We start from the raw sequence: 23,307 nt of genomic DNA on the forward strand, positions 1-23,307 counted from the left end.
ATACACCCTCCCATGCTGCTGTCAGAGTAGGTCTGGTGACAGAGGCAGTACTTTGAAGTTTCTCTTTGAAAGAAGGAGCAAGTCCGTGTAACTCAGCCAAGCAAAAGTGAGCAGAATTACCCTGGCTGAAATTCCTTATGACCTTCAATATTAAGGGAAAAGGTGAGAAGGTGTACATCAGATTCATATTCTGATTGAGGAGGAAAGCATCTGAGAGAGGGTACGGGGCTGAACCTGTTGAACAAAAAAAGAGGGCATTTTGCACTGAACCTTGTAGCAAAAAGATCAATATTTGGAGTGTGCTTCAGAGCAAAAATTTCCCTGATTACATTTTCAAGGGCCATTCATGTGGGAGGAACTGGTCTGCTGATTAAGGGCTCCTGGTTCATGAATTATCACATCAACCTTGTGAATAATACACCACTTGCAAAGTCTCCTTGCCTCATTGCCTCCTTGCAAAGCTGGGAAGAGCATGCTCCTCCTTTCTTGTTTACATAATACATTGCTGTCATATTGTTTTTGGTCACCTGACTCAGCTGCCCCTTGACTGAGGTAGGAAAGATTTTAGTGATAATTGTATTGCCCTTAACACAAGAACACTGATATACAGATTACACTCTTGCTGGTTCCACAGACGTCATGTTACCAGATTGTTGAGATGTGCACTCCAGACTGTTTTTGAGGCATCTGTGGTAATCATCATGGAAGGAGAGGATGGACTGATTCGAATTCCCCTCACCATATGACTGATCCTTCTACCACAAAAGAGTTTCCATAATCTTGTTTGGAATTGTTACCAGGTTCATGCCATAAACTGCAAGTTTGAAAATTTCTTGCTACCACGTGTTGAAGAGGCCTCATCTTTAGTCTCTCAGAGGGTGTGACATATGTGGTTGCTGCCATGAGACATAGTAGTCAGATGAAGTGAGCTGTAGCTCATGAAAGCTTATGCTCAAATAAATTGGTTAGTCTCTAAGGTGCCACAAGTACTCCTTTTCTTTTTGAGTAGTCAGAGAAAGACTTTCACTTTCTGTGAAGGGTTCTGACGTAGAAAATGAATGATATATGTCATCTTCAGGAACTTTTAAGTCCTGAAACTTGTAAGGAATGTAAGTCCTCCTTATGCTTTATGTGTTTGCCTTTGGAATAAATTCATGTCTTGCATGCAGAATGATTATATTTCTGAATACATTAGTGGTACTCCTCAGCTGAAAGTACTTATGCTTTGCTAGTTATGCCAGCCAATGTGTAATTAGAAATACAATTTTAATTTTTAAATCAAATAGCAATTCAAACTAGAAAGGTTTGAATGAAGCTATGACAAATGCTTGGAATAGCAGTTTCCTTTAAAAATTGTAATATATCAGCGTAACAGTCTTATTTTGCCTTACTGTGATCACCCATAGGCAACTTGAAAGTCCTATTCCCTAAACCCTTACATAATCCAGCCAGAATTTACCTGTAGGTTTAAAGTAAGCACAAATTATTGGCTGAAGTTCTATGGCCTGTGTTATGTGAGAAGTCAGATTTCTTGCCTTAAAAAAAAAAAAATCTATGAATTGACACCATTTGCAAATAGAGGAGTAGTATGTCAGATCTAACTAATGGTCCATCTAGACTAGTTTCCTGTCTAACAGAGGCCAGTTGTAGCTGCAGCAGAGGAATCTCCATAATGGACAATCATGTAATAACATACCTTTGCCAGTAATTTCCTCAGACATAGCATAGCACTTCTTCATAAGTGTGCTGCTTTGAGGGACAGTCTCCAGTTTGTGATAATAAATGAAACTCTGATGTATTAGCCATGACACTCTTGACACAAAAAGCAGTTACAGTACTTTCTGAAGGTGAGTTTACTGAGGTATTCCTTCCTCCCCCTGGTGCTGCAGTTGAAAGGAGGTCAATGTCCTGGCTAGTTCTTCAAAATATTTCCCCCCTCTAACCAGCATCACTTTAGGTTATGTCTAAAGGTGGCTGCAGCTCCTGTAGACATACCAGAGCTAGCTTTGATCTGGAGAGATCAAAGCTAGCTCACATAACAACAGCAGTCTAGCCACGGCAGCATGAGCAGCAGCACAGGCTAGCCTCCTAAGTACAAGGACCCTGGGTACACACTGGAGAGGCTGAACCGTGCTGCCACTGCTACACTGTATTGCTACTCGAGCTCGTTTTGATTAAAGATAGCTTGGGTATGCCTACATCAATGGCAATCACATCTCCCTGATGGCAGTTTAGGAATACCCTAAAGTCTTTCTCATTTTTAGTTTGAGACTGCCCTTTTTCATCCAAGCGTTTGTTTATGTAGACATCTTAGGGATGTATTTATTGAGACTGTAGAAAATAAGTTATACAACAGTGTCACCAGTGTATTTTTGGCAAGGGAGCCCATGGCATTTCAGAAGATAAGATTGTGCCAAAGTTTAAACAATTTCATACTACTGTTGCTTTGTTTTGAAAAAAAGAAAAGGAGTACTTGTGGCACCTTAGAGACTAACCAATTTATTTGAGCATAAGCTTTCGTGAGCTACAGCTCACTTCATCGGATGCATACAGTATACATCCAATGAAGTGAGCTGTAGCTCACGAAAGTTTATGCTCAAATAAATTGATTAGTCTCTAAGGTGCCACAAGTACTCCTTTTCTTTTTGCGAATAAGACTAACACGGCTGTTACTCTGAAACCTTTGTTTTGAAAGAAAGTGTCCTGCTTTGGCAGCACAAAAGAAGCAGAACATAGGCCCATCTCCCCAGCTGAGGAGTCCCATTCAGGCATAGAGATGGCATAGCCAGCTCCTACACCAGGCTAGGGGGCATTGCAGGTGGAGAGGAGGAATATAGCATGACTGGAGCACATTGTGAAGGCACATTGTAGTGGCATGGTTGGAGCAACTGGAAGAGTTTAGAGCAGCCCTCAGGAGAGGGCAGACACACAATGTGCAGAAAATCAGCAAAATGGTTTCCCCCACATCTCTAGTAGAGAAGGGAGGGAAGGAACAACCAATAGCACAGACAGGAAGTAACTTCAGAAGCACTCCGCGCCCTTTTAACTTGCAAAGCTCCAACTGCAGGACACAAAGCTTAATAGAAGTACAGAAGACAAAAAAGTATAGTGCAAGAATTTTTTAAAGTTTAATTTCTGTAGCATAAAATGTACCTCAATTTCAAGATTTAGCTTGTCTATTGTAAACCTACAATAATAAAAGGGAAAGGTCTTTCTGGGACCTAAATAAATTAAATCTTCATGATAAAGGTCAATTGGTTGATATGATCTGCACAGAATTTCTGAGAATCCTTTAATAAAACTATTGGCACAATCGTAGGATTTTTCAGTCTACTCTATTTCTGACACTGGACCTCTCTCCAGTGTAGAAAAGTTACAGTTTAGATCAATGCCAACTTCTTACTGCTGTCTATTTGGCACTGGTGAGGCCACATCTGGAGTATTGCATCCAGTTTTGGGGTCCCTACTACAGAAAGAATGTGGACAAATTGGAGAAAGTCCAGCGGAGGGCAACAAAATTATTAGGGGGCTGGGGCACATGAGGAGAGGCTGAAGGAACTGGGCTTATTTAGTCTGCAGAAGAGAAGAGTGAGGGGGGATTTGATAGCTGCTTTCAACTACCTGAAAGGAGGTTCTAAAGAGGATGGATCAGACTGTTCTCAGTGGTAGCTGACGACAGAACAAGGAATAATGGTCTCAAATTGCAGTGGGGGAGGTTTAGGTTGGATGTTAGGAAAAACTTTTTCACTAGGAGGATGGTGAAACACTGGAATGCGTTACCTAGGGAGGTGGTGGAATCTCCTTCCCTAGATATTTTTAAGGTCAGGCTTGACAAAGCCCTGGCTGGGATGATTTAGTTGGGGTTGGTCCTGCTTTGAGCAGGGGGTTGAACTAGATGACCTCCTGAGGTTTCTTCCAACTCTAATCTTCTATGATTCTCTCACGGGGCCTTCAGTTGAAAAGCTTTGCATTAGTTTACTCTGCCAACTAGTCCCAAATGCCTTTTGGAAAATACACGCAACCCACAAGCAAAACTGTCCTAAAGATTGTTTAGAAGATTTGAAGCATTAATTTAATCTGACTTTACATATTCCTCAGGATCAAAGATTAAAAACAGGTGTTCAATACTTTTGTTTAAATATTATTATGATTATTGGGAAAAAATTGTGACTGTGGAACATCAAAGTCTTTAGAGATTAATTCACAGGAAATACTTTGCTGTCTTTGTGAAAAATAGTGAACTAATCCAATGCATATGCTGTTATTCCTTGGCATAAAGAGCATACCAAAAGTGGGTCAATGATTAGAGAAGGAAAACCACAGAAATAGTATATAAAAGGTGAATGAAAAACTACTTACAGTAATTATGTTTGCCCTTTTTTCCCTCCTAATCCTACAAACCAACGAAGTCGTAAGTACAAGGACTGGAATGAGTGCTTACCAGGAAACAAGGAGGCAAACCTAAACTGTCAATGACAGAAGGCAGATAAATAGCAGAGTTCTTCCTTGACACTCAGAAATTTCCCACACTAATATACATAATTTTGATTCTAAAGAAGGGAGCAGAATACAATTAGAGTGGAAGAAGAGGTTATGACAATTACTGGAAATTCTTTCTTGTTGATCATCTCTTCTTCCATTGTAAATGTACAAAGAGTTGATGTAGCAAGGACTACCCTAGGGCAGGCCTACATTAAGCAACAGCCTGAAGAACTCCTCTTTTGGTGGCGTCACTGGCAGAAGAAAGCCTGTGTTCGAGTGGGATGCAAAAATATGTTCATGTAGCAACATGACTTGGCCTCAAGAGAAAATGTGCTTTTATATAACAAAAAGAACAAAGAAAATCACAAATACACCTAGACATAGTACTCTGAAGTTTTGATCCCTTTGCTAGGCCTTTAAACAAGCCACGCACTGTTCTTCAAAAGATTTTAGCTTACCCTAGTAAAAATTCACAGCCCTTTTTGTGCTCAACAAATGCAGATTTTGTTCCTGGAAATTCTGATTTGGGTAAAATCATGTCTATGCAATCACTTCATTGGCACAGAGATATGAAATAACTGGAACACTCTTGGGGAAAAGGATATATGAAAAAATATATTTTCCAAAAAAAAAAAAACTTTCAGATATAAGGGAATTATAGTAATTGGGGTGTTTAGTTTGCTGGCCTTCCTGACAGATGTAATGGTATAGGTCATCTTGAAAGAAAGTACAATGAAGTTCTTCTTTGAGTGATTGCACATGTTCACTCTACTTCAGGTGTGCGCATGCCCAATGCATCAGAGTCAGAGATTTTTCTCTAAGCAGAGTGGCAAATGTGCCCCTCAGAGTGGTTCCTTAGATGTCTCACCATGAATGAAAAAGCACAACAGGAATGACCTCCTATCCCAAAGAACAAAGATGCAAAGAGACTAGACAGTTTTGGTAGGAAGATTTATTCCATAGCTGGGCTAAAATTTTGTATCTTTAACTAGCAAATCTTATTGGCTGGATAAAACTTCAATTCTCATTCTGGGCTCCCTGATGGATGCTTTCCTACTCTCTCTTGGAGAGACAAGCTTCTGAATGCCTACCCTTCTATTCTTATCCTACCCAAGATGTTATCCAAACTCAAGCAGGATCATGCTAGCACCAGTTTGGCCTCGCTACCATTGGTTATCCGGTCTGCTGAGCCTCTCTGCCTAGGGCTCCTATGACACTACTTCAAGATCACAAGAAGATCTCCCAGGGCCACAGATGTTACACCCCAACCCGTCTATTCCGTCTCATGGCCTGTCTGCTCCATCGTTAATTCCTCAAGAGACAGAGTGTTCTCCAAATGTGCAAAACATTTCTGAACAGCAGGTAGCCATGTACTAGGTATGCTTACCTGATGAAGTGAACACTATTCTTCATAAGGTGAAAGCAGAGAGGTGTTTCACCAGTCCTGGCCTCTATCCAACATGTTTTGGATGTGTTTAACCTGAAACAGCAGGGTCTATTGGTTAGTTCCATCAGAGTTCATCTGGCAGCGACCTCCACTTTCCAATCATCAGTTGTGAACCACTCAGTATTTTCCAACTCTATGTCTATCAGATTCTTAACAGGTCTAGACAGGTTATATCCCCATGTCAAGAATCCCATTCCTCCCTGGAACCTGAATCTGATGCTGGCAGAGTTAACAAGTCCACCCTTTAAACCCATGGCTCCTTACTGCATCTCTCTAGGAAAGTAGCATTTTTGGTACCAATTTTATCTGTAAGAAGGGTAATGGAGTTACGAGTGTTGGTAGATGACCCTCTTTACACTTTTTTTTTGCTTTAATAAGGATAAGGTATATTTATGTCTGCATTTGAAATTCCTGACTAAAGCAGTTTCACAATTCCACCTCAATCAAGCCATATACTTACTGACATTCTTTCCTAACCCTGCTCTCATAGGGTTGAAGAGAGGCTCCATGCCTTGGATGTTCAAAGGACTTTGCCAAATTTGGATCTATAGTCATTGTTCAGATAGATTCCAAAACACGTCTCCAGACTTAACTGCTCGGGGGTGACTTTAAGTGAAATGGATGTGCCATCACTTAAAGAAAAAATGGTTACTAACCTGTTCTGTAACTGTTGTTTGAGATGTGTTGCACATATCCATTCCATTCTTCTTCCCCTTTATGTTGGGATCTGTCCTGTAAGAAGGAACTGAGGGTGATCAAAGGTGGCTCTACCCTTCATAGCATTGTGTAGCAGCACAAGACTGCTGAGGATGTATGTGTTTCCCCTTATGGGCACCACTTAAGAAAAAATATCTCTGACTCTGGTGCACTGGGCATGTACACACCGGAACAAAAATGGACATGGGCAACACGTCTCGAAGGAGAAGTTTTTTATTCCTGCTGGTTTCAAGGCCTCGTAAGAATGTGAAATACTAAATCTGAAGTCAGTGGAAGCTGCTGAGAACTCAGCATTTTTGAAATATCAGGAAACAAACAGGTGTCTAAATATGGACTTAGGAGCTAACTTCGGGCATCCAGTTTTGACAATGCTTGCCTCAAATGCTTACGACCTTTCTAAATCATATTCTAATTTTCATTAGGTTTTATTAGATGCTTAACAAATGCTAGTCAAGTTTTCCTAATTTTTAAGAACCTTTTCCTGAAATGTCCCAAGAAGGGAGGTTGTAAAATAAAACAGATAGCTGCTGAAAAGCAAATATATTTATTATGCACTTTCATATACATAGGGTTTTTCGCTTAATATAATACAAGGAATAAAATAAAAATTTTACAATGTGAAATTCATTCAATGTACATTATAGGCTATATACAACCCAATCCAGGGAGGGGGAAAAAAAAAAAGAGTCTATCTGCAAACAAAGTTAACTGAACAGATCAGATGGAGGATATTAAGCATAACACACATTTGCATAGCTGATTAATGAGGGAAACAGCCTTTTATTTTTAAATCAATGGTAATACTTTCAATACTGATCACAAGGAGGACAAAAGGGCATCACTGTACCTCAATACCTTTTTAGTTCTGACAAATTTAAATACTTTTCTCTTTTGAAGACTTTCTCCACAAGTATATGGTATTGATGTTAATGTTCACAAGACAGTCTTTTCTCTAGCTTTCCCATCATGAATTTGTGATCACTTCTGGAGATGGTTGTTGGAGAGACTGCATGAAATGTGAGGAGGAGGAGACAGGACTAGTCGCATAGTGGCTTATGAAAACAAGATCTGAAACAGAGAAATATTTGACAGGCTAAATTCTGGTCTGAGTTACAAGTGTGCAACCCCACTGACTTTTGTGTGATTGTACAGACAGCAGGACATCACCCAACATTTTAAAAGTCCAAATTGAATTGCTAACATTTGGGGGATATTAGTTTTACTTTCTTAGCATGGTATAGACCACATAAGGTATAATATTAAAATCACACACAAAAGCAATGCGGAATGTCTCACACCCTCATCAAAGTATTTTAACAGTGTAATTCATGCTCTATTCCAAAGCAATACTGAAAAGCTGCAGGAACTGTTATTTTGATTCTGAAAGTAACTTTTCAACAGGTCTTTCAGTTGATTTATATGTGGAGTTTACCCACCAACTGTTTCAAATGTAAATATTATTCATACAAAAACCTGAAGCTGTCTGGAAACTGTAGCCCATTGTGAAATGGGCCCTCTGACCCAATGTGCACTTTGTAACAAAAATAAAACAAAACAATAAAATTAAATAAATATAATCCAAACGACAATCAAGTAGTAGAAAAGGTAAGCCTTCTGGGATATCTTTCTACAGAACAAAACATACACCCAACAGAAAAGAGAAAGTTGTGTTCTTGCACAGTATTGCAAATGCACTATACTTAAGGTTCATAATAAGTCTGCTGAAACTTTCTGGTACTCTCTCTTTACTGAACCATTAACATTCTTAAGGCTATTCTGCAAGAGTTCCATTGTGTTTATTTTATAAATATCCCACAGGGACAAAAAATTAAATACTCAAAACATTCACTTCAGAATTATCAATATTGCTATGGTGTCAACTTCTAACATTACATTTTACTACACATCATATGCCTATGAAAGATTTTCTTTTTACATTTGATAATATGAGTGAGTAAGAAGGCGGTTCATTAATTAAAAAAATCAAATTTAATTATGTTCTGATGACTGTTCACCACAGTAGTAACCTATCGAGATCTTCCGTGTCCCGGAATATACAATGTATATGCATCCAAGGGCCATTTATCTAAATTTATAAATAGATTATCATCATGACTTTGGATCACACTATTCAGGGAATGCACATAATCACAATATAAGAAAAGTTGAATTCAAGTCTTTAAAGGAAATACTTATGTAGAAAATGTTAACTTTTATTATCTAGAGTCAGACTATGTAATAGTGAATGGTGCAATATACTTTATATTTTCAGGTGTTAATCATTTTTATGACTCATGAACGATGGAGTTAGAGTTGTGCATGTTCATCCCTTGTAAATGGAGAAAATTTCATAGTGTACACTGTTACATACAATGGACCTGTTTTTGCTTGCTTGCACAAATATTACACAGGTGTAAATTCACTTACTTTAATGGAGTTATTCCTGAGTTCTTATGGAGGTGTAAGTGAAAGCAGAATCAGGCCTTAAATTTTAGCACATTACACTTAAGCACCTAATATTGAAATTAATCCAGGTTTTTTTTTTTTTTTTTTAACATACTAGACTATTTAGTATGGACTAAGTTTTGCCCTTGGATACACATGCATAGCTCTATCGTTTTCAGTGGTAGCCAGTCTGTACATCCAGATATCAAGCTGTAATTGTAGAAATTAGATTTTATTACAAAAAAATCCCAGAGGTGTGGTGTATGGTTATAATCTTGCAACTCTACCATTGAACAAAGTAATTTTACAGACAGAACATACAAGTACTGTAAGTTCATCAAATACTGTTATCAGATTTGTTTTTCTTGAGAGAACTTTTGAAATACACAGGAAAATGACCATACATTATAGCAATGCAAAAATGGTATAAACTGTATGTTTAGTTTCTTTTGCCACAAGAAAATAAAATAAATACAAAAAGCACTGTCCTCCCATATATAGTTCATTGTGGCACATGCACATTTATCAAGCCTTCTGGAATAGGATATCAAAAATCCTTGCTCTTACAATTTCTCAGGTGTTGTCAGGGAAACAGCATATATTATTCTGCAATTAAGAAAAAAGTGCTTATTCTGTGTATTACGTACAAAGTACACAAAATAAACTTCTGAAGCACAGAGAGTTACACTGAGAAGGCAGCCTTAAAATTTAGGCACATTACAGTAATTAAGGTAATTGTACTGTGGTAATCACATTCTTAGTTTTCTAGGTGGACTACCAAGCATTATATGCTTTCATCCCAGGCAGCTGATTAAACCATTCCAGGCAGAAACTCTTCTGTTCATAGCATCATGGAATTGGCCTAAAAGTGCAAAATTAAAAAGTTAAATTTGGGAATACTACATATACATACATTATATACAGAAAGACAACTATACACATAGTTTCTAACTAAAGATATTTAGAAATATGAGTCTTGACACTAAGATTTTCTTTAAAAACAAAAATACACAATTGCATTCACCATCCATCCTGGCACTCATATGGCTCGAATACCTATGGAAACTTTTGAAAATATTGCCAAAAAAAGGCAACAAGAGGTGACAGCTGGAGTTCCATTCCTGGAAATCCTTGGATATTAGATTGGCAATAAGATTCTACATGATGAAGTAATATTTTCTAACATGATGTTCCATAGGTAATTCACTCAAAATAATCAAGATTAATCTGTGAAATATTTTTTGGGGCAGGCACTGAGCTGAATTTCAAGAAGTATTCCATCTCTGTTTTGCTGGTTAGTGGAATTTTTTTTTTTAATTTGGATGTGGCAAAGAAATAGAGAAGACTTCGTAGTAAAAGACAGTTTTGAGGCTGCACCATGCAGCTGTCTCCACAACTGATATGCAAATTTACATTTAAAAAACATAGTTGTAAAAAAGGATTAAAAATGCAAAAGCTGCTCTTTAGTCATATTTCACTTTAACACTATGCAGGTGGGCAGGTGTTAAATGGAAAAAGAGCTAAATGAACAGAGTCAACATACAGTTATAATATTATACATGGGGTTATTTCACAAACTTTTTTTGTATTTTAAATCTATTTAAGTCACACAATTCTAAAGAGTTAGCAAATTGAATGATTGTATCTACACTCCTGCAGAGTTTTGTTCTGGTGGATTCAGTTTGGTGGAGTCCTTGACACAGCTTCCACAGTTCCATCATGTTGTTTGAATTTCATTTCACTTAGTTATTATTTAAAGACAGTGTTTGGGGTGCTCACATTATAGAAGAGTTATGAAATAAAGGAACTGATTATGCAGCATGTTAACTTTATAAAATATTATATGCATCAGGGGTAAAATTTTCAAACACACAAAAGTGCCTTAGGAACCTAAGTCCCATTTTCAAAAATGACTAGCATACTTTGGAGTCTAAGTCCTGTTGACTTCTAATGAGATTTAGGAACCTAAGTAACGTAGGTGCTTTTGAAAATTTTACCCCAAGACGTCTACTAGAAACAAGGTTGCAGCTATAGTTGCTATATAATTGAAGATAGATAGTAATACTAAAGTTTTATATAGAGGCAAGCTCTGAATGGCCTTTGTCTGAGCCATCAAGTTGTTTTAACTGGTTAGCATTAGAGTTGCATCAAACATTTCGGGAAGCAGCTTAGGATTTTGTATAATACTTTGGCTTTCTTCCCTATACAATAAACCTCAGGAACTAAACTTGTAGCCTAGGAATAGCAGGAAGGGACAGACATGTGGGTGAAAATGACTTCTACATTCCAAGGCAGCCTGGGATAAAAACCCTCTTCTTTCTTTTGCTAGAGCAAGATGTATGAATGTCTCACCATCAGGTAACTGACACAAAATTAATAAGCAACTGTTCACAAAAAAAATCCTTGTTGACTTGCTGCAAGATTAAGCCAGCTAACAAGAACATTTTTGTTTTAAGAAGGAACAAATCTGGTCTGTCAGCATTCTAATATTAATGTAAATGAACAAAAGAAATATTATGGGAAATAAGCAATGTATATGAAGCTTTTCCATTTCAAAAAGATGCTGCTCCTCTGAAACTCAAATGTTTATTGGGATCATTATTAATAAAGTCAAAATACCTTAAAAAACCCTCAAACTTCATCAGGATGTAGCAGGTATAAGGGTTGGAGGAGAGTGAATTAACTATTTAACTAACTCCTGGATAATTTCTGTAGGGAAAAAAAGCGATTGAAAGCTGCAGAATTTCTGGTTGAAAATGTATTACGTAGAGAGTGAGAAACCAAAATTAATTTAATTTGGAGTCTTAGATTATACTTAAGAACTTTTGTATGAATACACAATTCCCACACTCAGAAAACTAGTTCAATAATCTAGAATGAGATGCATGAAGGCCATTTAGAATCCCATCTCCTTTAAAGAGGCACTGTTCTGTATTTCTCTCACTGCAGGATATAGCCACGTTAAATATTTCAATTTAAAGTTGTAGAGAACTTATTCTAGTAACTTGAAAGAATATTTTACAGTTTCTTGAAGAGTGTATATGTAAACAAATGAATTTCAGCGTAGCACTGAAAATATAGCAAGGTATTTTAATGTTACCCTTTAAGTTGAAAATAATGCCGTGAATCAAGTCTGTATGAAACATGCTACTAATTCAGCTACTTATCAAAAGTACTGGAGCAACACCTTGCCTTTAGCTTTATATCAATTTACAAGAAAGTGTACTGATCATCCAATTGTTTTATGCTGATGTTCTGAAAAACATTTGATAATGCAGAAATCCAATGAGCACATGTGAAAAAAATCTGACACTTCACAATTTTTATTGAAAATTTGTGATTCTTTAAAAAATTTACACTAGTTATATTTTATTTATTTAAAATGCACATATTTTGTCTATGGGTTGTCTACATGGTGAATTATTGTGTACCGGCTAAGATGCAAGTTCTAGTGAATACCAGTGTGTCGCAAGCTATGCATGTGGACCCTGCTGGCGTGCATTAAAAGCTCCCCATTGTGCAGCGACATAATACTATTTGGGACTATGTCAACATGCACTAAGCAATTTTTAGTGTACGCCAGCAGGGTCTACGTGGACCGTGCAATACAATGGTGTCCACTAGCACTTACCCCCCAGCTGGTGCACACTAATGCACCATGCAGACAAGTCCTATGTGATAAGTGGTTTACCTATTACAGTGGTGTTTCTTTCTTGTAGTTGAAGCTTGGGTCAGTTCCCTCAAGCTGAAGTTTTAAGGCTTGCTTAAGGCTTAGTTCTGTCTCTGAAGGATAGCCTTCCAAAACTTCCTGAAGTCCTCTCTCCTGTCCTGTTCGTGGGACGGAAACCCTACCAAGAAAAACCTGATTGCTTTGAAGGTGGTAATTTGGGTTTGTCATTATTCCATTTCGCTTCTTCTGTTCCCCACTCTGTTGGTGAATTAGGAACTGTTGCTGAGGTCGACAAACTTCTTGCTGAGATGGAGGGACCAAAATTTTGCACTGTGACTCTGCTGGCGTTGATTTAAGTGGCACACTGGTCCCAGATTTAGCAACAGGTATTCGTTTATCAAACTGAGTCATTTCATATTCTAAAACTTTTGGCTGGGAGGAGCTGCTCTGCTTGATTTTTTTCCCAGCAGATCCAGATTTGCTGGAGTTTTCTGTTTTCCCCCCTTTGTTTGCTTTAGTTGATTTCAAACTGGGTTTTACTTGGCTCCATTCAAATTCACTACTTGGTGAATTATGATTCTGACTTAAGGAATGAGTTGTGGAAGAAGGAGAAACAATTGACTGCCTGCTTCTGCTACGAGGCAGTGAATGCTGCTGTATTTGTTCTGTAAATGACATACTATGGAAACTATCAATAGGCACTGTCTGAGCAGTTGCTGTAGATGATGTAGTACGCAGAGAAGAGTTTTTGGAACTTTTCAGGGAATTATTTGATAAAGACGACTTCTGGCGGTCCACTGTAGAATCTGGAGATTCTGAGGGAGAACTGAAAGCATGAGCAGGCCCATTAGACAAACCACGCACAGTAGGCTGCATATCTCCTCCACCAGTGCTCCCTGAACTATTTGATTTTATTGTTAATGACTGCATTTTTGAAGAGACTGATTGCAAGGGTTTTTGCTCCATTGTGTGGACTGGTGATGGAGTGCAGCCATTTAGACTAGATGCACCATATTTTTCCAGTAATTTAATAATCTGAGAATGTCCATTTTTTGCTGCAACACGCATAGCAGTACGTCCAAATTGATCTGCATGATTCGGATCAGCACCATGCTCCAGTAATATCTGCACAACATCAATGTGTCCTTCTTGTGCTGCAATGCAGAGCGCAGTAGCACCTTGATTACAGGTGTGGTCAACTAAGGCTCCATGCTCAATCAAAAGCCGAACTACTTTCACATGGCCTTGCCAAGCAGCAGATTGCAAAGCAGACCGCTTCTCATTGTCTGCAGCATTCACATCAGCATGGTATGTTATCAGTATCTGCACCATCTCCAAATGGCCCTGCCAGCAGGAAACATGGAGTGCTGTCCTCCCTTCTGCATCGCTTGCTTCTACATTTGCACCATTTTCTAAAAAATACTCAGCCATTGTAAGCTGGTTTTCTAATGCCAAGATGTAAAGTGTTGGCCGGCCATCAGCATCTTTGTAGTTTACATCTGCTCCATGGCTGAAAAGTAGTTCAACTATATCTCTATGACCTTCTAAAGCAGCAACTCGGAGAGAATTTCTCCCATCGTAGCCTCTCTGATCAATGTTAGATTTATTTTCCAGTAATATCTGTACACAATCATAGTGACCTTCTTGTGCAGCCAGTATGAAAGGTATACGTCCATCATTATCAATTTCATTTGTTCTAGCACCTTGTTCTATAAGTGCTTCACATATCAACCTGTGACCTTCAAAAGCTGCCATGTGCAAAGGTGTCCATCCTGCATCATCTCTATGATTTTCATCTAGTCCTCTGTCCAGCAGAGTCCGTACTACTTCAACATTACCTTGGGCAGAGGCTATACTAAGAACTGTTCGCCCTTCACTATCAATGCTATCCACAGCAGCACCCCAAAATAAAAGAGTATTTACAACTGAAGCATGGCCCATAGAAGCTGCTGCCAGAAGGGGTGTACGACCATTATTGTCAGTGTGATCCACATCAGCTCCTCCTTCTAGAAGTAAGTCAACAACATCTACATGTCCTTCGTAGGCAGCTACCAGCAGTGGAGTCATACCATCTTTGTCACAATGATCTACTTCAGCACCACGGTCAATTAAAAGGCTAACCACTGAAGCATGCCCCTTACTAGCAGGTACACAAAGTGCAGCGACAGACAGAGCAGTCCTTCCATCCACATCCTCATGATTTACCTCTGCACCATGGTCAAGGAGGTGCTCCACAATCTCTTTATGTCCCATGTATGCTGCTGCAATCAAAGCTGTTCTGCCTTCATTATCAGCTTTGTTGACTTCAGCTCCATGTTGTAGCAGATTCAGCACTATATCTTCATGTCCTCCCCATGCCGCTGCTCTCAAGGCTGTTCTACTGTCAGCATCTGCACAATCCACTTTGACTCCAGCGTAAAGGAGTGCAGAAACCACCTCGGTGTGTCCACCCCAAGCTGCAGATCGTAGTGCTGTCCAGCCATCATGATCAGTGTGATTTACATTAGCCCCACATCCAATCAAACAATTGACAACCTTGGTATGTCCTTGTCGAGCAGCTAAAGTAAGTGCTGTCTGCCCATGAGTATCTTCTATTTCTAAATCTGCTCCTCTAGAAACAAGTAAGTTAACAACATCAAGATTACCACTATATGCAGCATTAGCTAACAGCGTTCTCCCATTTGAATCACACTGATTTACTGATGCCCCATTATCTAACAGGGTACGAATGGAATCTTCTCTTTCCAGAGCTTGTCGTACAATGCAAGATGTACGGTCATCTTCACTGTTGACATGAGCACCAGCTCTTACTAGCAGCTGTAGTACTTCCTGCTCTTTCGGGATTAAAGTGGACAAAGAGTCTTTGACTGGTGTGCCATTCCATATCATCCACAAAGCCAACTCAGAAGTCTCTAACTGCAAATTTGAATTAATTAGATGCAATGCAAATTCTTGGGCCTCTAATGGTGTCAAATCCTTTGCTCGACAGGTGTAACTCATTGCTAACATTCTGTGTCCCTCTGCTGCATTACATAAATATTTCTGTGTACAGTGCTTTACATCCAGCAGCCATTCTGCAAAACTGTAATGAAACAAAATTTTAGTATTTCCTAGCCCATCAACAAGAACTTTTGACAGAACATCTAGTTTGCGTTGAAAGTCTTCCATAGTCAATGTCATGTTTTTGGTCCACACTGCATGATACAATTCTATTGTAGTCAATGGCCTACAAGCTGCAAGAATTACATTCAGAATTGGCTGGACCTTTGCAAACTGTTTTCTTACAAAAAGCCTCTGACAAAGCCAGAGATATAGGCCATTTAGTGTTCCAGGAATGTCACGGATCTCTCTTAGCATGATAAAATTTTCCACAACTCCATCTAGGACACGTTCTAGATATAAAAAGCAACCACTGCTTTTGATGTGAAGCTGGTTCAGCATTTCTGCAGTTTCTTTTGTGAGATGTTGTCTCAGTGCTTCTTCTTGATCTAAACGATGGAGAATATACTGCTGCACATCTTTCACAATATATGCCTTTCGGAGATCATCTAGACTTATTTTTCGAAAACCTATTAAAAAGAGACAAGAAAGATAAAGGTCAATGAACAATTCTATGGTTTCGTTTTCTACTGGTTTTGGTTGTTCAATATTACAAAAGAAAAAGAAGGCTTTTGGACAGGAAGTTTGGGAAACAGGAGAAATGATGTATGTATTTACACAGTATATCTGAAATTCAATGATAAATATCTAAACTAATAACAGTAGCTGAGAACTGTGCTATAATATATAAAGAAGCATATTTTTTCATATTCCACCAAAAAGAGAAATGTACATTAGTAAACAAAACTGAACTGGACCATGCGACAGGGATTGAGACACTGTCAAACAATGCCAAGCACACTGACAGCACATAAATAAATAATCGGAAATAGTAAAAAAACTGATCTGCACCCTTAACATAAAAACACATTCTATATTAGGAATATGAGAAATTTAGGAACATAGTTGTCTTTGTTTGTTTGTTTGACGGACCATCTAGCCCAACAGCTCAGCCTGTGGTTCATCTTGACTCCACTTCTCGCTTTTTAAGAATACTCTTTAATTCATTTGAAAGTTGAAATCTAATCTTGGCTTCACAATCATCTACTCAATAATTTTAATATACTTATTATCCTTTGTGTGAAAGAGTTCTGCCCAAATTTCCATTTACTCAAACTTTCTTAACTTTCAGATTATGACATTTAATTTTTCAACCTCTTAGAAGTCCATAATTAATCATGATTAATCTGTTGCATAATTTGGGGATTTTCCATTAGGTCACTTGACGCCGCTTTTTGAACAAGAAAGACTTTGTTTAGTTTAGATTCTTTAGATCTGTTCCCCTCACCTCCCACAAACCTACACTGAAACTCTTCAAGGCAAAAAACTGTGATATCACAATGACTTAAGCAAACGAGTAGCCCTACTAAAGTCAAGGGGTACTCGGAGCATACTGAAGTCAACAGATACAATGATGAATTCATATTATATGAGGATGATGAAGTAGTTTCCAGTTCATTAACTGAGGAGGATGTTACACTTCATTTACGAGGCATAATCATTTAAAAATCAGTAGGACTGGATAACTTGCACCCAAGAGTCCTAAGAAGAGTTGGCCGAGGAGATTTCTGGCCCACTAATATTTTTAATAAATCTTGGTGTAACGTGCCAATATTTAAAAAGGTAAGCATGATGACCCACATTATAATAAGCAAGTTAGCCTGACATCAATTCTGGGCAAAATAATGGAATATCTGATATGGGGTTCAATTGATAAAGAATTAAAGGTTAGAAATACAATTAATGCCCATCAACACTGCAAACAAACCTTATTTCATTCTTTGATGAGATTACAAATTTAGCTGATAAAGGTAACTGCGTAGATATAATATACATACATTTTTGATTTAGCACCACACAAAACATTCTGATTAAAAATAAATAAGTACTCTACAGTATTGACAGAGCACACGTGAAATAGATTAAAAACCAGCCATTTGACAGATCTCAAAAAATTGTCAATGAGGAATCATAATCAAATGAAATGTTTCTAGTGCGGTTCTACAGGGATCAATACTAGGCCCAATCCTATTCAACATTTTCATCAATGATCTGAAAGTAAACATAACATCACTGTTGATAAAATTTGCAGATGACAAAGACCGGTGGAGTGTTAAATAATGATGTCAGTCATACAGAGTGATGTGACTCACTTGGTAACTTGGGCACATTCAAAGAAAATACATGTGAAAAAGACACCCCTTGAGCAACACAAGCTACACTGTCCTAAGCACTGTTCACACCAGCACTATGTTGGTGGGAGAGCATCTCCCGCCGACATAGCTTCCGCCTCTCTCAGAGGTGGAGTAATTATGCATCTTCACCACACATACTATAGCTGTGCCGATGTAGCGTTGTAGTATAGACTTGCCCTGAGAAACTTAAATCTGTTTAATTTATCAAAAGAAGAATGAGAGGTGACTCAATTACAGTCCACACATATCAGGGAGAAAGTACCAAGTTCTGAAAGGCTCTTTAATCTAGTGGATGAAAGCACAACAAGAATCAATGGCAATCAACTGAAGCCAACCACATTTCAATTAGAAATCAGGCTTTTTTTTTATAAACAGTGACAGTGATAACCATTGAAACAAACTACTATGGGATTCCCCACCTTTTGATATCTTCAGATCAAGATGGTGTCTTTTTGGAAGACATGGCTTAGTGAAAAACAAATTATTGAGCTCATACAGGAGTAACTGGATGAAATTAAATAGTCTATGATATACAGCACGTCAGACTAGACGACGCCTTAAAAACTCTATGAACCTATGACTATTCCTGTGCTTAAATCTTTGCAGGCCCAGGATATCTGACATGATGACCTTGTGTAAGTGTAAAAGTACAAGTAGGATCTAAAAAAGTACCTAACAGAATAACAGTATTACTACTTATTTATCTTCCTCATTAAAACATAGTAAGCTATTAGCCTTTTTAAAAGTTGCTAAACACTGGGGTGAGGATTTCAGTACTTCCCCACTATTCTGTATTACCTAAATAACCGTGTTCTTTAAAGTGCTGACTGATTTCTGTATCTAGCAAAAATAAATTTCAACATAAGTACTAAAAACCTCTTTAAAATGGACTAATCTGAATCTTAAAAAATGATCCAGGCAGGTAAGAACAATTATAATTACTAGTATTGCCCTCTGAAAATTAAAATTTTAATATACTCTAATGCTGAGAGTTGAATACACTGTACATTTCAGAAAGAATTAAGCATACCATTTTAATATTTTACTCAATTCTTGTTTGAAATTTATGCAGCTATTTTGATTTGGAACAATATTATAGTTATATACTGTAGAAAAGGATAATTCACTCACATTAGAGGAAATTATGGTTAACAACAAATGCATAATGATGGAGAATTTCCAAGTTAAAAATAAACACAATTTACTGCTGATAGCGTGATCAACTTAATCTCCCTTAACAGCCTTCAAAATATTGAAAGCAGACACTATCAGAGAGCTATTTAAATATCCTTTTAATCCTGTAAATTGCACAGTATATGATTCTGCAAATGAAGGTTGTAACGTAGATCAATTTCCAACTTCTTCAGCAGTACAACGAACCAGGTTTCCTCAATGTCACGTGATCCCTTTGTCTTCCTCTCTGTTCTTAAGAGGAAGAAGGGAAATTATTATACATACAAGAATGCTATACTTGGAAATATGTCAAAACTGGACTCTTGGAAGTTTTAGTAGCCTGCCTATTCCCAGAATGTAGCAGATGGATAGAATGTAGTGTATAAAAAAAATCAGTTACATGTAGCACACAATCGATCTCTGTCATTTGAAACATCAGCCTTGAGAGTGCCAAGTTTTGTATTTGCCACAGATCCAGTTTTTTTTCTTAACAATAAAACATAACAATGCTTGCATACCATTTTTCTGGAAGCTACAGAACTCTAAGAAACACTAGAAGTCACAAAAACAGCAATTTAAGTTGCTGAGTAAAAAAAAAAAAAATAATTCTAGGCCACAATTGTACCTCACCATCCCAGAGAGAGACAGTAACCTCATCCATCCACAGTAACAACTTGCAACCATTTTCTTAGAGTCAGCTAATCTGCCTTAAAAACTTTATTTTTGAAACCAAAAGTGGTCCTCAAACCGCAATTTATCTTGGGGGAGAAGCAATCATGTGGTAACCAGTTCAATCCAGTTTTGACCATTATTCCACAGAGCTAATAGTTTGAAGTGATACTATGAAAAACGGCATTGTTTGGATCTATGTTTGTGTTTAACATGACTTCCAGATCTAAATACTCCGTTTACAAATTTTGTTCTAGCTGCAAATTCAACCTGGAATCTAAGACTTAAGACTTTTCAAGCATCCTCACTAAAGGTTCCGAATCCCATATTAGGCCCTCCGTGGTACCTGTGCAACCCCAATTACCTTCATTGGGGTTGCGTAAGTAATACTGACTAGAGTTTAGTGAACAATTCTGTTAATATTGCTGAAGAAAGAATGTAGTATAGCTTAGGGATGCAGTTTCATACCTTTTGGAACTTAGGACTGGATGTAACTACACATACCGACATGAAATGCAGCTATTTCTAGAGTGGAGGGTGGCAGCAAGCCAGCACACAGCCTGCATCATCACAGTTCTATAATGAGGGAGGGATATTTCTGGCCAAAATAATCAGACTAAAACCCTTATTCTCGATAAAGGAACAGGAATATCTTTCACCTCCAAACAAAGCAGAAAGGATCCTCCCGATTCCACCCCCCCCTTTTTTTTTTAGAAGTGTCATCAGGAAGCAGACTGCAAAATACTTAAATTGATGGCCTTGGAAGAATGATGGACTGAGCTGTCTCTGTCAGGATCTTAACCCCATACTTCCATAGAGATTTAGGTATTTTAAATTGAAGCTCAGACTATATCATCCTCTTTATCATATATAAATGCCTTTCTGAAAAATAACTGAAAAAAGTCAGAGTTTAAAGCCAGGAGGAACCATCAAATCATCTAACGTCACAGGACACCAACACCACCCACACACTAAAACCGACAACCAAAATTAGACCAAAGAATTACAGCCAACAGGAAACTAGACTATTATATGTCACAGGCAGAGAACAGGAAGGACAGGGGTGCAATCAGTGCCAGAGTCTCCTGCAATGGCAGCGAAATGATTAAATTAAATATGCCCAGATAATCTCAGCAAGTGACCAGCACTCCATGATGCAGGGGAAGGTGAAAAAACCCTAAGGGTCACAGCCAGTCTGACTTGTGGGAAAATTCCTTCCCAACTCTACATAAAGAAATCAGTTAGACCTCGGTATGTAAGCAAGAACCATCCAGCTGAGAGAACACGCTTGGACCCACCTCAAAGCACTGACCCACCCCATCCAGTGTCCCATCTCCAGCCATGGGCATCTCTGATGCTTCACAGGAAAAAGAAAAACACCCACCAGAATACATCAGGGGCCAGGGGAAATCCCTTCTTGATCCTTACAGGCGACCAACTGAAGCCCTGAAGTATGAGCTTTTTGGAACATAAGATATAAAGCAGAAGGGACCACCAGGGCTGCTGAGCCCTGCCCACATCATCATGAGCCACCCCATCGTACAATCCCATTCATAAATTTGTTCAGCTCTCTCAAAACTAATTATGTTACTTGCCCCACAACTTCTATTGGGAGGCTGTTTCAGAACCTGACCCCTCCTGATGGTCAGACAATTTCTTGTCATTTCCATCATGAATTTGCTCCCAGCCAATTTATATCCATTCATTTCTTGTGCCAACAGTATCCTTCAATTTACGTAGCTCTTTACCCTCCCTGCCCTGGTGTTTACCATTCCCCGTCAAATGCCTTTATAAAGCACAGTCATATCCACTCTCAGCTTTCTTTTTGCTGAGCTCTTCTAGTCTTGTCTCAAACTACATGCTCTCCATTTCCCTTTGTAATAAGCTTTATACACAAAAAGTTAGAATTACAAGAATTGAGGTTCTAAAATTTCCATCGCTAGCTCAGACTGAAGGACTAAATTAGACAAAGCTGTGATATTTTCTAAACATTTATCTAAAAGGAAGGCATTTTACGTGTCTAAACAAAAATCCTGCAAACTTGCTTTCCAACCACATCAGACAAAATAAGCCACTTCCATTAGGCTATCATGGATGAGAAGCATCAAAACATTATGAAAAAGTTAATTTTGTTTCAGATACATTCCCATTACCTTCTTGAGCTCAGCAAAACAGGAGAGCAGCAGACACAACTCACAGTCCCATGACCCCGCTTTTGCATTGTTCAGATTTTTCTTACAACACATCATTTTCTGTCCAATATGGATTTCCCTGATTTATTAAGTTCCCTGGCAGCTCTATAAACAGTTCAGTTACAAATGTAATTCTTGGCATCTCACTGAGGTCTTGGGTCATTCAAAACAAAACAAGAGTATCTTCGCTATACAGATACTTTAAGAGTAAAAGGACCCCTTTCAAAACTCAGTACAACAAATATACATTCTGAACAAACAAATTGTGTTAAATACCATATTTTTTCCTCTCAAATATTTATCTTAATCATTTTATTAAAGAAAAATTTAAACCAAATATTGTGTGTATATATATTACATACACATATCCTTCCTTCACTTAACTCAAAGCATCTTAAATATTTATGATGGAAGAGAACTACAATATTTTAGCTGTGAATAATTTACACTGCTGATCTCAGAAGGATTCAATTAGGTATTTATCTGAACTTTTATGCATAACCTCCTCATAAGGAGCTGTGTGATTCACAGAATATCATCCTCTTGAAAACTGAAACACTGCATTTAACGTTTCTGCCTAAGCATGTGCAGGAGACTCTACATTCCACATTCCATCACACTCACCAGACACACCTGCAATATCAAAATATAACAGAATGAGTCAGAGAAGCCTCAACTTTGAATTTTGTTGCTTTCATCACCCTCTGTCACTGCATAAATATTTATTTATTCCTTAAAACTTTATAAAGAGAACACAGGCTCTTTAGAACATCTTACTCCTCCCAACCTGTAAGAACTATTGATTACTAATTCCTTACGTAAAACAATATTAGGGAGTTTTTACAAATGCATACAGAACTTCATGTTAGTTAATATATTATATTCCATGATATCAACCTGTGCAAAAGTGCAAGAAGAGGAGGCAAACATCAAATAGCTAACTAAAAATCATACCCACTGGCGAACACCTACCCCAATTTTAGCATCCAAGCTTTTAAGTAAAAGTTTAAAAATTTTAGTATAAGAGTACAAAAAGTTCACATCTACATAGATATATGAGACAAAAGATGTTTTATAAACAAACTGTACAATTTCACACAGTGAAATCCACTATTTGTTACCATCCAATTTTTAAGTTCTCACCCATTTTGACTTTATAAATTACACCAGTGAGACAGCAAGGAGATAGCAAGCACCTATGCCCATGACAAGTCCTAG

General features: G+C 38.0%; 1 protein-coding gene across 10 annotated transcripts in view; it reads right to left on the minus strand.

The window, feature by feature from the left end:
* Nucleotides 1-7,171: 7,171 nt before the first annotated feature.
* ANKRD50 (ankyrin repeat domain 50) overlaps nucleotides 7,172-23,307 on the minus strand; it is a 47,731-nt gene continuing 31,595 nt past the window's right edge. For 8 of the 10 annotated variants that reach the window (XM_037897165.2, XM_043545503.1, XM_043545505.1 and 5 more), the window contains 2 exons: nucleotides 12,783-16,330; nucleotides 7,172-9,953 (listed from right to left, as the gene is read on the minus strand). In XM_037897165.2, coding sequence (XP_037753093.1) covers nucleotides 12,786-16,330 — 3,545 coding nt within the window. In that variant the 3' untranslated portion in view covers nucleotides 7,172-9,953; nucleotides 12,783-12,785. Of the gene's footprint in view, nucleotides 9,954-11,710; nucleotides 11,801-12,782; nucleotides 16,331-23,307 lie in introns of all 10 variants that reach the window. The other 2 variants (XR_005225121.2, XR_006290430.1) reach the window with 2 other exon arrangements.

Source organism: Chelonia mydas, chromosome 4, assembly GCF_015237465.2.
Source record: "Chelonia mydas isolate rCheMyd1 chromosome 4, rCheMyd1.pri.v2, whole genome shotgun sequence".
Taxonomy (NCBI): domain Eukaryota; kingdom Metazoa; phylum Chordata; order Testudines; family Cheloniidae; genus Chelonia; species Chelonia mydas.